General features: G+C 42.5%; 1 protein-coding gene across 1 annotated transcript in view; it reads right to left on the bottom strand.

The window, feature by feature from the left end:
• The window catches only part of LOC100553515 (macrophage mannose receptor 1), a 43,762-nt gene extending 40,501 nt beyond the window's left edge, over nucleotides 1-3,261 (bottom strand). Inside the window, exons 1-2 of the mRNA XM_062957856.1 lie at nucleotides 2,224-3,261; nucleotides 836-1,009 (exon numbers count right to left, since the gene is read on the bottom strand). Coding sequence (XP_062813926.1) covers nucleotides 836-1,009; nucleotides 2,224-2,548 — 499 coding nt within the window. The 5' untranslated portion in view covers nucleotides 2,549-3,261. The remainder of the gene's footprint in view (nucleotides 1-835; nucleotides 1,010-2,223) is intronic.
• Nucleotides 3,262-14,578: the final 11,317 nt, after the last annotated feature.

Raw genomic sequence — 14,578 nt, 5'->3', positions numbered from 1 at the left:
ACCATTTTAGTGAGCTTTTAGTATCATAGGACTTCTGGAAACTCACAAGTACTTGGCAGCCTGTTGCTTTAAAGAACCCAGTTACAAACACATATTCTATTAGTTCTTCTCCCCATGGAAAATCATTGACAAAACCACAAAATTTGCCTTTAGAGGCATGTGACCAACTATCGCAGAAGAGGAAGTCCTTTGTATTAGGAAACTTCCTGAACATTGCTAAAGTACAAATATCAAAATATACAATAACATGTTTGTGTGCCAAAATGTTCAGGAGCAATTTGAAACTTTTGATGAAGAAAAATTGGTTCTTTGCAGAGATTCTGAGATAGATATTAGGTAACAACTTGATTCTGGCAAAATATAGTCAATTTCCAATAAACCTGGTGTGATTAAGTAACAGATATTTGTGATCTTTCCCTGTTCTTAATGCCTGGGATATCATACTTTAAATAATGTACAAAAGTAACCAAGTAACATACTACTGTAATGCAGATTAAATATGGTTGCTTTAGAGGCAGTTTAGTGTAGCTGGATCCATGGGCCCAAACATTCAAATACAACAAATTGTTATCTTATATATGATGACTGTGCCTCTCATAGACTCTCTTGGTACAGATTTGCTTGTGTTGGTGTCTGCAATGTAATTCAAATCCTATAAATATACATCTTTATCCTGTTTGCCAAAAGTGTCATTATGACAGGTGTTCCTGTTACTAGCATTATATACATATTTTTACATAAAAATATTACAACTCAGTATTAATCGTATGTGCAGGTATGTAAAAGAAAGAGGTCTGTAAGCACAAACTCAAGTGTAACCTCCTAAAGTCCTTACCATCCACTGGACAATAGCCTGTTAGAGAATCTTCATCCACATCTGCAGTTGTTCCACACCAGAGTTGTGCATTTGTATCACTGTCTCTTATGCACTTTGCATGCCACTTGCCTAAATACTTGAATGGGAATACACAGGGGGCTCCAAAGGAATTGCCTTCTAAGGTAAACAGTGCTAAAAATATATAAAATAAACACTACATGTTATTCTAGAAAACATTTGGAAAGAATTAAAATAAGAACATGGTTAAAGAAAGCACAGATGAAGCCTCCAATCCAGAACTCTCCATGTGCGAAAGGAGAAAATGTGTGCAAGAACATTTGCATGTTTGTATATGTCCAGACTTCCAGGTTCATACCAATAAAGAAAGACAAAAGTTTTGAGCACTGATTTCTTTGAAGTGAAAGTTTTCTTTTTTAAGACAGAATGTGCATATTGCCTACACTGGTGGTGCTAAAATTAGTGTGCAATTTACAATTGATAACATCTTAGAATCAAAGAAATATGACAGTTCCATATTTCAGTGGAAAGACACTGCATCTGAATGATTGCATATGGCATTTATGTGCTCCCACCCTATACCAATGACTTAATTGGTGCTTACTTTTGATGGTGCACCCAAGTGTTCACATTTTATTTTGCGCATCCATATCATGGAGTAGAAAAGCTCAATCTAAACAATTACTTTCCTGTCAATCTGTCTCCTATCAAAGTTTCTCAGGTTGGCTAGAATGATCCTTAGGTTAATGGGGAATCTCTCCATTGATGGATCATACAGGACTATAGCATCAGCATTGTCAATGGTCCACAAGTATATCATTCCCCACCATACACACATGGATTATTTTTTTAAATTAATATAGTTTATGTGTTTTAGTTCCTTCCTGGGATAAAAGCAAGGTTTGGGAGGATCTTCTTAATCAGAACCATAAAAGGGAGGAAACAATGAAATATCTCCAGCCTCTCCTGCACTTTCCTATATGCTAGGATCTGATCCCAGATTATTTGCTTTAAACTGGATTATATGAGTCTCCACTGCCAGATAATCTGGGATCAGATCCTGGGGTATAGGGACAGTGTGAAAGGGGCCTAGGTCTGACATACCAAAGTCCAGACATTGATAGTGGGTCTCAAATTTGGGATTTTTATTGTTACTGGGAACATTATGTTTAATTTAGACCAGTGGTTCTCAACTCGTTTTGGCCTACAACTCCCAGAAATCCCAGCCAGTTTCTCAGCTGTTAGGATTTCTGGAATTTGAAGGCCAAAACATCTGGGGACCTACAGGTTGAGACCCACTGGTTTAGACCTTAAATGCATGTAATTCAACATACTTGAAGCAGGCAGGCTATTTATCTAGGAAACAGCATTCAGTCTCTGAAATTTACCTTCATATCCCTTGGAGCATAAGCCATTTCTTGTGCCATAGACAGTCCAGACACTCTTGGTGCTGATTGTTTGAGACAGTATCACATTGTCCTTCCATCCACTTCCAGGCTGTAAAAACAGATTTTCATCCCTAAGTGCCAAGAGAGTCTCATTCTTGCAGACCCATCTCTGAAGTTCACTGGTCTTGTTACAGGGAGAGAGAGTGAGTGGAGCCAGGCTGGTTCTTGAAGTTACTGCTAGACATCGCTTTGTTCCCATGTTTACTATCTGGTCTTCAGAAGCCCACTTAAAATGTTGCCAGTCATTATCCTTATTACAGCTCATTGGGATGATGGAAAGAGATGTTTGAGGTTGCAGACAATGCCCGAGGTATTCATTATGTATCAGAAAAGTGTCAGGCTCTATAAAATTGAGAGAAGAAGATAACAGAAAAATACATTTTCAGACAACTTATCAACGTATAGTCAGTAAAATAAATATGATCACAATACCGAGAAGAAGACTGTACCACCCCCCTCAATTCATTGTGCAAATTGTTTTCACTATGACAAATACAGGCAGTCCTTGAGTTACTAACAAGGTAGGTTCTGTAGGTTTGTTCTTAAGCTGAATTTGTCTTTAACTTGGAACAGGCATGCCTTTGGAAAGCATAGGGAAGGATTAATATTCCTGTATTATTTGTTATACTATTTGTGCCCCTGTTCAGAAAATTTTACCTCACTTTCTGTCCCTGTGATAATTGGATTTTAAAAAAATTTGGCTTGTTATGAAAGCAAGGATTGGCGATAAAGCTTCATTTGAAATAACTTTTCCCATAATAACTCTTCCAGGATTGAATTCCCCTTCCAAGGGGTAGATTTCCTCCACTTCCTGTTGTCTCAGCTCCAGTCTTAACTATGAGTCGTTTTTAGGTTGGATGTTTATAATTCAGGGACTGTCTTTACTTGCTGTGCCTTGCTTTGGTTATAATTAGTTTATGCTTCCTTTACAGCCAAGATAGTATATCTATGTTGTCTTAATTATTATTTGAATCCCAGTTTAATAATAATAATAATAATAATAATAATAATAATAATATGTTTATTTTTATATCCTGCCCCATCTCCCTAAAGGGACTTGGGGCGGCTCACATGGGGCTCACAACAACATATAATAAAATACAACAGTATAAAATACACAATATAAAATACATAACAATCACAGTAGATCAATAACATAGCTCCAACAGAGTAAAATGCATGGCCATTATTTTATGCATTCTGTATAATTTTAACAATACTAAATCAGCTATTGTACATTCTTTTTGTTGAAAAACAAGTGAATTTAAGAGAATTTAAATTTAACGAACATATGTATATGTTTTTTAAAAGCAAGGCTATTAGTAATATTGATTTAGTGCCATATCCTGTTAATTTCGGCCCCTTCCACACAGCAGTATGAACTGGATTGTATGGTAGTGTGGACTCGGATAATCCAGTTCAAAGTAGATATTGTGGATTATCTACCTTAATATTCTGAGTTATATGGCTAAGTGGAAGGGCCCTACCTGAAGCCTCAGGGCCCTTCCACGCAGCCATATAACCCAGAATACCAAGGTAGGAAATCCCACAATATCTGCTTTGAACTGGAATATATGGCAGTGTGGACTCAGATAACCCATTTCAAAGTAGATATTGTGGGATTTCCTCCCTTGATACTCTGGGTTATATGGCTGTGTGGAAGGGCACTTAGGCAACACTTAGTTTTTTCTTTAAAATGTCACAGAAATTTGGATTAGCAGCATAGATGGAAGTGGCTAGCCCTTTCTCTTTATGGTAATTCTTTATACTGTAAACTACACATTGTTTCCACCCAGCTGCTTCCAAACCAATTTATAAACTTAACCGACAAAGAAAGCATAGAATTAATAAATCAACGTTACTAAAAAAATAAAACTATTGCCACATCAATAAATTGATTCAGAAAAATTCCCTTATCTTCAAGTATAGCTAAATAGCAACATCTCTCAAGAAACATATTCATTGTTTATGTATTTATAACAGCGAAACAAAAAAAATTAAACCAATTAATTCAAAAATAGAGTGTATAACAACAGTAATGAAAGCAGGGAAGAAGACCTTACCTGAAGCCTGAAAAGCTGGCTGGATGAGCCAAAAGAAACTGAAGAACAAAAAAGCAGACATTGGAAAGAACCAAACTTTCCATAAAACGCCTTTGAAATTAACACATATGTGTTATTTGCTTTTCAAGAGTTCTTTTGTAAATAAGTTGAGCACAACAATGGCATATATATAACACGCAACATTTAGAACGCTTACTCATTTCCTGTGGAACGTTCTTAAGCAATAATGTGGATTGATCAGCAATTCAACTCAATTAACTTTATTCTGGTAAAATTCAGCTGAATTCATCAACTTCAAATCTAAGATGACAAAATTGCACTGACTAGGGCACACATGTCAAATGCAAGACCCATGGGCCAAATATGGCCCACCAGATCATTTTATGTGGCCCACGGGGCTTTCAATGCCAGGACAACATACCGTAACTACATTTATACAGTCTTACAATATGAAATGGCTCTTTGAAGGCAACCTTAAGGTTGATGTGACCCTCAATGAAAATGAGTTTGATGCCCCTGGTATATTCAAGTGCCTGCTGCTCTCTTTTCCTAGTGTTCTTTGTTGGCATAATCAAGACTTCGACTGGATTAAAAAAAATAGATGTGCAAAATAGACATATTGAATATATTGTACAAGTATAAGATGAGGGTAGGAAATGCAGCAGTTACTGGTAAATTTCAAAAATAAAAAAAATAGATACCAATAAAATTACATTAATTGAGGCATCAGTAGGTTAAATTTTTTTTTAATATTTACATAAAACTGCAATTTATTATTTATTTATTTATTTATTTATTTCCATCATTTATATGCCGCCCTTCTCACCCGAAGGGACTCAGGGCGGCTCACAATACAGTAGAAAAATAAAACATAGCAATATAAAACAATCAATTTAAAACAATCCCATAAATACATTTAAAACAGTATAATAAAATACTTAATCCATTCGTCCACATAAACCTTGCACGTAAACCCTAGTCCGGACCAAGTTAAAGCCATCATAATTCATTCATTAAATGCTTGTTCGCAAAGCCAGGTTTTTACCTTTTTTCTGAAACTCAGAAGGGATGGAGCCTGCCGGATGTCACTGGGGAGGGAGTTCCACAGCCGAGGAGCCACCACCGAGAAGGCCCTGTCCCTCGTTCCCACCAGCCGCACTTGTGAGGCAGGTGGGACCGAGAGCAGGGCCTCCCCAGACGATCTTAAAGTTCTCATGGGCTCATAGGAGGAGATACGTTCGGATAGGTAAGTTGGACCGGAACCGTTTAGGGCTTTGTAGGCCAAAACCAGCACTTTGAATTGGGCTCGGTAGCATATTGGCAGCCAGTGGAGCTGACGCAACAGAGGAGTGGTGTGCTCCCTGTACGCCGCTCCAGTTATAAGCCTGGCTGCCGCTCGTTGTACTAATTGAAGCTTCCGGGCCGTCTTCAAAGGCAGCCCCACATAGAGCGCGTTGCAGTAGTCCAAACGAGCTGTAACTAGAGCGTGGACCACCGTGGCCAAGTCAGACCTCCCAAGGAACGGGCGCAGCTGGCGCACAAGTCTGAGTTGTGCAAAGGCTCCCCTGGCCACCGCCGAGACCTGGGGTTCCAGGCTCAGCGATGAGTCCAGGAGAACCCCCAGACTGCGAACCTGTGTCTTCAGGGGGAGTGCGACCCCGTCCAACACAGGCTGTAACCCTATTCCCTGTTCAGCCTTACGACTGACCAGGAGGACCTCTGTCTTGTCTGGATTCAATTTCAATTTGTTAGCCCTCATCCAGTCCGACACAGCGGCCAGACACCGGTTCAGGACCTGGACAGCCTCCTTAGTGACAGGTGGGAAGGAGTGACAGAGCTGGACATCATCTGCGTACAGATGGCACCTCACCCCGAAACTCCGGATGATCTCTCCCAACGGCTTCATGTATATGTTGAACAACATGGGGGACAGTACTGACCCCTGCGGGACCCCACAAGTCAATGGTTGTGGGGCCGAGCAGGTGTCCCCCAAGGACACCATCTGGGACCGACCCTCCAGGAAGGACCGGAGCCACTGCAGAACAGTACCTCCAAGCCCCATCCCGGCAAGGCGCCCCAGAAGGATACCGTGATCGACGGTATCGAAGGCCGCTGAGAGGTCCAGCAGAACCAGCAGGGACACACTCCCCCTGTCCAGTTCCCGGCGTAGATCATCGACTAAGGCGACCAAGGCTGTCTCGGTACCATGCCCCGGCCTGAAGCCAGACTGCGCCAGATCCAGAAAATCAGTGTCAACCAAGAATGCCTGGAGTTGTGCGGCCACCACACGTTCCATGACCTTGCCCAAAAAGGGGAGATTGGAAATAGGCCGAAAGTTCTCTAATTGAGTGGGGTCCAGTGATGGCTTCTTCAACAGTGGTTTGATCACAGCCAATTTGAGGCTCGCTGGAAAAATGCCTTCCTGAAGGGAGGCATTCACCACCACCTTCACCCACTCGGCCAACCCCCCTCTGGCTTCCTTTATCAGCCAGGATGGGCAGGGGTCTAGGATGCATGTGGTAGCCCTCACCTCTCCAAGCACCTTGTCCACATCCTCAGGCTGAACCAATTGAAAAGAATCCATCAAAATAGGACAAGCAGGTGCTCGTGTTACATCCTCGGAGACTGCCGTTAATATGGTGTCAAAGCCGGAGCGGATCAGAGCGACTTTGTCCGCAAAGAACCGAGCAAATGCTTCGCAGCGGGCTGCCGAGTTGTCAGGGATCCCGTCTTGAGCGACGGGATTTAACAAGCCTCTGACAACCCGGAACAGCTCCGCCGGACGGTTCTTTGCAGACGCAATATTAGCTGCCAAGAAAGCATTCTTTGCAGCATCTATTGCCGCGGCATATGCCCTGAGGTAGAGACACAGCCGTGTTCGGTCTGATTCGTTCCACTCTGAACGCCACACGCGCTCTAGTTCCCTCTTTTTTCGCTTCATCGCTGCCAACTCCTCAGTAAACCAAGGAGCTGGTTTAGCTCGGTTACTCGAGAGGGGACGTTCCGGAGCAATCGTGTCTACTGCCCTAGTCATCTCCCTATTCCAGAGAGAGACCAGGGCATCAACAGGATCACCAACCGAGGCGGCAGGAAACTCCCCAAGAGCCGTCAGGAATCCATCTGGATCCATAAGCCTCCGGGGGCGGACCATTTTAATAGGTCCCCCACCCCTGCAGAGGTTAGGTGGTGCATTCAGCCTAAACCTGATCAGGTGATGGTCGGTCCATGGCAAAGGAGCAATGGTAAGCTCCTCCACACCGCCACCTTCCTCCCATCCCTGGCAGAAAACCAAGTCAAGTGTGTGCCCCGCTCTGTGGGTGGGACCAGATACCAATTGGGACAGCCTCATGGTTGCCATGGAGGCCATGAAGTCCTGAGCCGCACCAGTCAGGATGGTCTCAGCATGGACATTGAAGTCCCCCAGCACTAAAAGCCGCTGGGACTCCAATGCCAGGCCCGAGACCACCCCCGCTAGCTCAGGTAGGGAGACTGTAGTGCAGCGGGGTGGGCGGTACACTAACAGAATCCCCAATCTGTCCCGGTCACTCACCCTCAGGTGGACACATTCAAACAAGGTTGACTGCGGGATGGGGCACCTGATCAGGGGGATAGACTCCTTATAGACCAGTGCAACACCGCCTCCCCGTCCTCCGGATCTTGGTTGGTGCTGCACGGCATACCCGGGAGGACAAAGTTGGGTGAGATTGACCCCACCCGCCTCATCCAACCAGGTCTCCGTTATGCACACCAGGTCTGCCCGTTCATCCAAGATGAGGTCTTGGATGATTGCTGTTTTTCCATTTACAGACCTGGCGTTCAACAGCACCACCTTTAATCCGGAGGAACCGCCAACCTGGGTATCCAAGTTTACCATATCAGGAGGCCGTTTTAAATCTACAAGAAATCTCTTCCTCTCCCTAGGCCGAATCAGTTTTGGCCTCCCTTTCCCGTATCTCCCCCTCCCCTGGATTACCTCTATGGGGGCCCCTCGGCTAGTGGACATCCTCCCCCCCCTCCATGGCCCCTCTCCCCTTCTTCCGTCATTGGGCTGGCACTAGCTTTCAAATATGAGCCAGATCCCTGCTTAAATTGTATCTCACTCCACTCTCCTTTGGATGTAGCTCTTTCATCTCCCCATTCCCCCCACTTGGGAGTTACTAGCGTAAAGTGCAATATAAAGTTCTTTAATTTCCCAAAAGTGCAAAGTGCTAAAGGTGGAGGGGAATCTAGTTCATAGAATGTTCTAATAGAATCAATGGGGTGAGGGAGGTAGATCAACAAGCTAAGGGATAACAATAAAATCACCATTAAAGTGCCAGAAGCTTTAGCTCTTACTACAGCGTTATACAGTTCTTCCAATAATAAGGTGACTTTGTGCTTCAACATCCCTGGTAAGACTACAGCTGTTCTGAAGGTGAATAAGGCACACCCTCCCCTAGCTTCTTAGGCAACCCACCCCAACCCTCAACTTGTAGCTCTGAGTTAACACGGCTGAACACAATTCATAGCAGCATGGAAAATTCATAACAATCAATTATGAGGGCTAGATAAAGTGCTCAGTCCAGATGATCATCAATAAAGTGCTAACAGTGCATTTCTAGATGGAATGCGGTGCTGGAGCAGTCCAGTGATGGTTGGGTGGGAAGACAATGCACAGGCCCTGCTGGCCTAAGTGGGTCAGCAGACTGAGTGGATTGGCAAGCTGACTCACTGAATAGCAGGGACCAGAAGATGGAATGTGCCTTTAGTCTTGTGTGGAAACTCCGCCCGGTTGAGGAGGAGGCTCCAGGCCGTAATTGTACAATTGGCTGCCTCAGGAACTAGTAGCAAAGTATGGGACAATATGGGGACGATGGTATAGTCCTTATAAGCAGTCTGGCAGCTGGATGTAATGCAGCAAGCAGCATTTCCTAATAAGAGGGCTCCATAAGTCAATACCTCCTGCTTCCTCCAGAGGTCCCTCCCGATGATGTTTAGCCCAAGTCTCCACAAGTTGTTGAGGGTGATTAACCCAGGGCCTCAGTCCAAAAAGGGCCAGGGAGGGGAGAGAAAGCGCCACGAGCTGAACAATGGTGGCTACAAGAGTCGTTCCTGATCTCCTTCTTCTTCCTCTCCTCCTCCTCTCGGAGACACACTTGCAGCCCCCTTAATACAGCAGCAGCAGGGGGGGGGGGGAAGGAGCCACACGGAGGTCACAGGCGGAGAGGGGACAGACATCAAAGAATAAGAATAGGTCCCTGAATGGCCTATCTCCCAATATGACAAGATAACAACGCTGAAAAAAAGATCTCCCGGCCCGGGGTCGTCCAGTTCAGGGGCCGCTTGGAGGTCGTTTGGGCCAAACGGAGCCGCCTTGGCCCGCCAGAAGCCCTCCGGAGGATCTCCTCCAACGCTAGGGATGGGAGAAGCCGAAAACAAAAGGGCAAATGCCCAGTCTTATAGTCCCCCTCCCCCCTGCCGATTCAGCGGGGCCGAGAGGCTGCAGCAGCTCCAACCAAGAGGCCACGAAGACTCACGGAGAGGGAGAGAAACAGCGGAATGGTGAAATGGCGACCGCTCGACTACCTCCCGGTCTTCCTTCTCTTCCCACAGCCTCTCGCTGCTCAGCCCGACACCGTAGGCTCTTGCCAACGCCAGCACCCCAACCCTCAGGTATTAAACAGGGTTTGGGGAGATAGGAAGCGAAATAGGCGAGCCTTTTTGTGGCAATTTAGATCTTCTAGCCACAGAGCCCATCAAGGCTGTTGCTGCCAATTTAAGATAATAATAAGACTTAGATAAGACTGCCCAACTCTATATACTCGAGTATAAGCCAATCTGTATATAAGCCGGTCAAGACCTCCACTCGAGTAAAAAGGGCTAAAATATTCGGCTTATATTCAAGTATATATGGTAATCTTGGGCTAGTTCAGAAGAGTCCCAGAGGCCCTGGAGGTGTTCACACATTCTGTTCCTGAGTCATAACAGTGGCAAGGTAATTTACATGGTTCAAATGGGCTGAAACCCATTCAGCCCAGCTGGATTGTCACCTCATCTTTCCTGTTGCTGTCACCACTGTAGATAACCTGCAGATATATGGGTGCCTGTGTAACCAGGGAAAAGGAAGAGGTTGCCCATGACTGTGCAGGCCCCTTTGCTGATGCAGGCAAGAGGCACTTGCAATGTTCAGGGGTCCTCCAGGAACTTTGTGGCCATCTGCAGCAACAATGGTTCCAACCTAGGCCCTAATCATCAATTTTTAACTGCACTGATGAGTTCAGAAAAAGGGGGGGGGGTGGTGCTGACCTGCATAGACAGCAGACTGTTCCCAAAGTGTAGGACTGCTCTGGAGTTTTGTTGAAATGCAGTCATATTCCCTGACTTCCCTTCAGATGGGTCTAAACTTGTTCACCTCAGTTTACCCCATGCTAATAACCAGAAGTCTCTGGGTGTCATGCTGATGTCCAAGAGTGACTTCTGACCTACTTCAGGTTTGGCGGTGTATGTAAACAAATCCTAACCTGCCTAGTTTCCTATTGCACTCATGTCATGTTTATGCAGTTTCCATATGGAGGAGGTTGTCTGCATGTACACAATAGAATTAATGCATTTTGATACTGCTTTAACTGCCCTGGCTCAATGTTATGAATCTCTGGGAGTTGGTATTTGAGAAAGCTTTGGCAAAGAAACTTGTAACCATGTGAAACTACAACACCTAGGATTCCTTAGAATTTAGCCATGGTAGTCAAAGTGGTGTCAAATTGAATTAATTCTGCATTGAAGATGTTCCTTTTGTTCTTTGTGGAAACAGAATTTGCCTCTAAATTGATCCAATGGTCATAGCATCACACTTCATTCTACTACATGGAGAAAAAAAACTATGTAATATTTCATTTAGATTGTAAGCCTGAGGGAATGGAACTCGCAATTTAACTATTTAGAAACTGCTATGTGGTTGAAGAGCGAGGTATAAGTACCCTAAACAAGTAAAAAAAAAAGAAAAAGATAAATGAATGTATTCAGCAGTCAGAGTAGCATTTTCAAGGACTAACCAGGGCTTTGGGAATGACAGCTGCTCCCTCCAGTTAAAGATTGAGATGCCAGCATTCTTTACAGGGAGCTTACTTGATCACTGAAACAAAGGAGCGGTGTGCAGACATCACAGAAAATTAGGTTTTTGGGAAAGAAGAAAAATGATATTGCATTGTGGAAAGCAGTTCCAAAGACAGCAAGAAGAAAAAGATTAAGCCTTATAGACTTTTGTAGATAGTGAAGCTGGAGGAGCCAAAGCCATGGGAGGATTATTTCTGGGAACAAAAGAACCAATTCTGTTAACTTAAACTAGCTTTCTTTAACATTCTGGCTGCTACTTGCCATTACTGTGCTTCTGACTTTCAGTAAGGGACACATACCTTTATTCCCTTTTCTTATTTCTTGTGAATTAACATTTACTTCGCATTTCCTCCCTTTTTGTACTCATTTGTTGTAATTTTTCCCAGTAAAGAATGAGATCAGTACAGACCAGAATACAGAAATTTCCTGTTCTTCTTGAAGAAAATCATGAAGTGAAACCTTTCATTATATTATGGGGCAATCTCGATTGTGGTGTAATGTAGTTACTAAACAAGATAGTTACAAAAAGTAAAGCACTTTGCGACTTGATATATTATTTTCCATATATGTCTACTTAAAATAGCATAAATTAATTAGTTTTAATAAGATTTTCATTTTCAGTTTGTAGCCATAGCCATTTGTGTTTACTAGCCTAAAGTTTGTTTATTTTAAAATTTTGGATCACCTAATAAGAGAACAGATTTGATGGCTGTCACATTAATCTGTTTTTAATTAATGCATGTTAAACTTTTTAAAAGAACCAACAGCACAACTATGATGCATTACACAGTTATACTCACAAGTGATCTGAGATAGCTGATTACTTTACACATAAAAGTTCATTGCTCCCCTGGTCAATGTATACATTTTCAAATATCAATGTGTTATCCTGCAATGAGTGAAATTAGCCTCACTATGTTTTAGTTTGTTTGGTTTTTTAACCATTATCCAGCAAACTCTGTAGGTCACATTTCATTTAGCCTGGACCACCATGAAAAAATGCAGATAGTTGTTGCTAGTTTTGGTAATAGTGATCAAGTTAACTTCAACTTATGCACAACAGGCTCAGTTTAGTCATCTTGGCTTCTTAGAAGAGTTCAGACTTGATTTACTTTTGGACTCATTTATGTGTATTTTTGGAAGTCAACATTTTCTGCAAAACTTGCCTCCATCAATATATTTGAAATGAATTGATTTATATCAGTGTTCTACACTATCCCGCTTTTACAACCATGCATGGAAATTGGAAATATAATGGCATGGGCAATCCTGATTTAGTATTCCATGATAAACCTGGAAATGATAATGATAAAAATTGTAAACCTGTATGCTCATATGTGTATACCACAAAATAGCTTCAGAGCCAGTTTTGTCAATAAAAGGATTATGAAATGCATTTTCTTTTTAATCTACCCAGTTGAGAAAAGAAACAATAGTAATAATTCTGTTATTCATTGTTGTCTTCAACTTGATTCTCCATCTTTGTCAATAGCCTTACACTGCTGCCATCTGTTGTCTAATACATTTAACTGTAAAGCTAAATTCATAACTGACAACAGTATGCATAATGTTTATTCCATACTGAAATGTGCTCCAGATATCACACTTAATTTTAAAATGAAATAAAAAAACCTGAGGATACATATAGACATTACTCACTGGATGTGCTTACAAAGGAATTCTTGTTTCTTCTTAATTATTTGGTAATTCAGTTGTATACTATTCGTTGGAATTAGTCACTTGGGTGATTGTGAATAAGTTCTCTCAAAATTTAAGGATTTCTTCTTATAAAGTTTATTTCTTTGTTAGCCTACGTTTATCCAAACACAGCTCACAACATAGATTAAAAGAAAGTAAAACTCTGGAAAGTAAGGGTTATGATAAAATAGTTTGAAACAAACTGTCCTATTAAAATAGTGTTTTGGAACAGTTTGGAAACATTTCAAATATAACAAGAAAAATTAAAGCAAAGCAAGACCTGCCCCATTAAAAGAGTTAAATCACCAAAAAGATTTGCCTCCACAGGAGAGAATCCACAACCTGGAAGAAGCCACCAACAAGGCACTGCTTCAGAAACACAAGACAGCGGCTCAAAATAGGATCCCATGCCAACATCTGAACACATTAGGACCTCATCAGATGCAGGTTCTCTCATACACTTTTAAGATATTTGAGGGATGAAGTGCGACGGAGTCCTTCACATGAAGTCAAAGTACTTCTGGTTGTCTTGAGGGAAAAGCACCCCAGGGAAAGTGGTGGCTTAAGAAAGGTGCCTTAATTATGCTGTAGTGGAAGGATCTTGAGAAAACCCCCAGGGAAGGTGGTGCCTTCAGAAATGTGCCTTAATCTTGCTAAAGTGAAACGATCTTGAGGGGAAAGAACCCTAGGGAATGGCATCTCAAAAAGGATGCCTGTTTTTAAAAGTGTGCTGATATCCTTGAAATGGGAGGAGACATCGCTTGCTCATGTGATGGGAATTCAATGGTTGAGTTAGAAGCTGGAGGAGGCAATCTTGTATGATAGGGGTGAGTAAGTTCTTAGTCTTCTTTAAAGATGTAATCTCATGAAACATCATGCAAAGAAGACTATTTACCCTGCTTCCCCGTTTTCCCCAGTTCCGTCTGATGAAGGTCTTTCTGCTGAATATGCTGACTAACAGCAGCACTTATGCAACTTCTATTTATTCAATGGCTCTCTTCTCATTAGAACTATCAATCAGATTTTGACTATTGCTTTCCTATTCTGTGGCAATTCTGGTGGCATGTTTGATGTTGTTGTAACAGTATGATCAACCACCAAAAGGAGCATCTTAATTCTAAAAACTGTTCAAATTTTGCTACGTACATTTTTCTGTATTTAACCTTGTAACATAGCTTTGCTTATTTGAGGATATAATGTATTCTTTAATTTGCAGCTTGAACAACTCTGAGGGTCCTTCTAGACAGGCCCAAAATGCGGGACTTATCTTGCTTTTACCTGAGGTGTCCAGATGACACCTCAGGTAAAAGTGAATTAGTTTGGAACAAAGCAGGATTAGATGCCTGGTAAGATTCAGATGTTAGGTAAGATCTGGGCCTTACCAGGTGTGAGCCCTATGTGGATTGGGCCTGGAGACCGCATCATGTGATCCCAGGCCCAAT

This window comes from Anolis carolinensis, chromosome 6 (assembly GCF_035594765.1).
Source record: "Anolis carolinensis isolate JA03-04 chromosome 6, rAnoCar3.1.pri, whole genome shotgun sequence".
Classification (NCBI taxonomy): Eukaryota; Metazoa; Chordata; class Lepidosauria; order Squamata; family Dactyloidae; genus Anolis; species Anolis carolinensis.
This window is presented reverse-complemented; position numbering and strand designations above follow the sequence as displayed.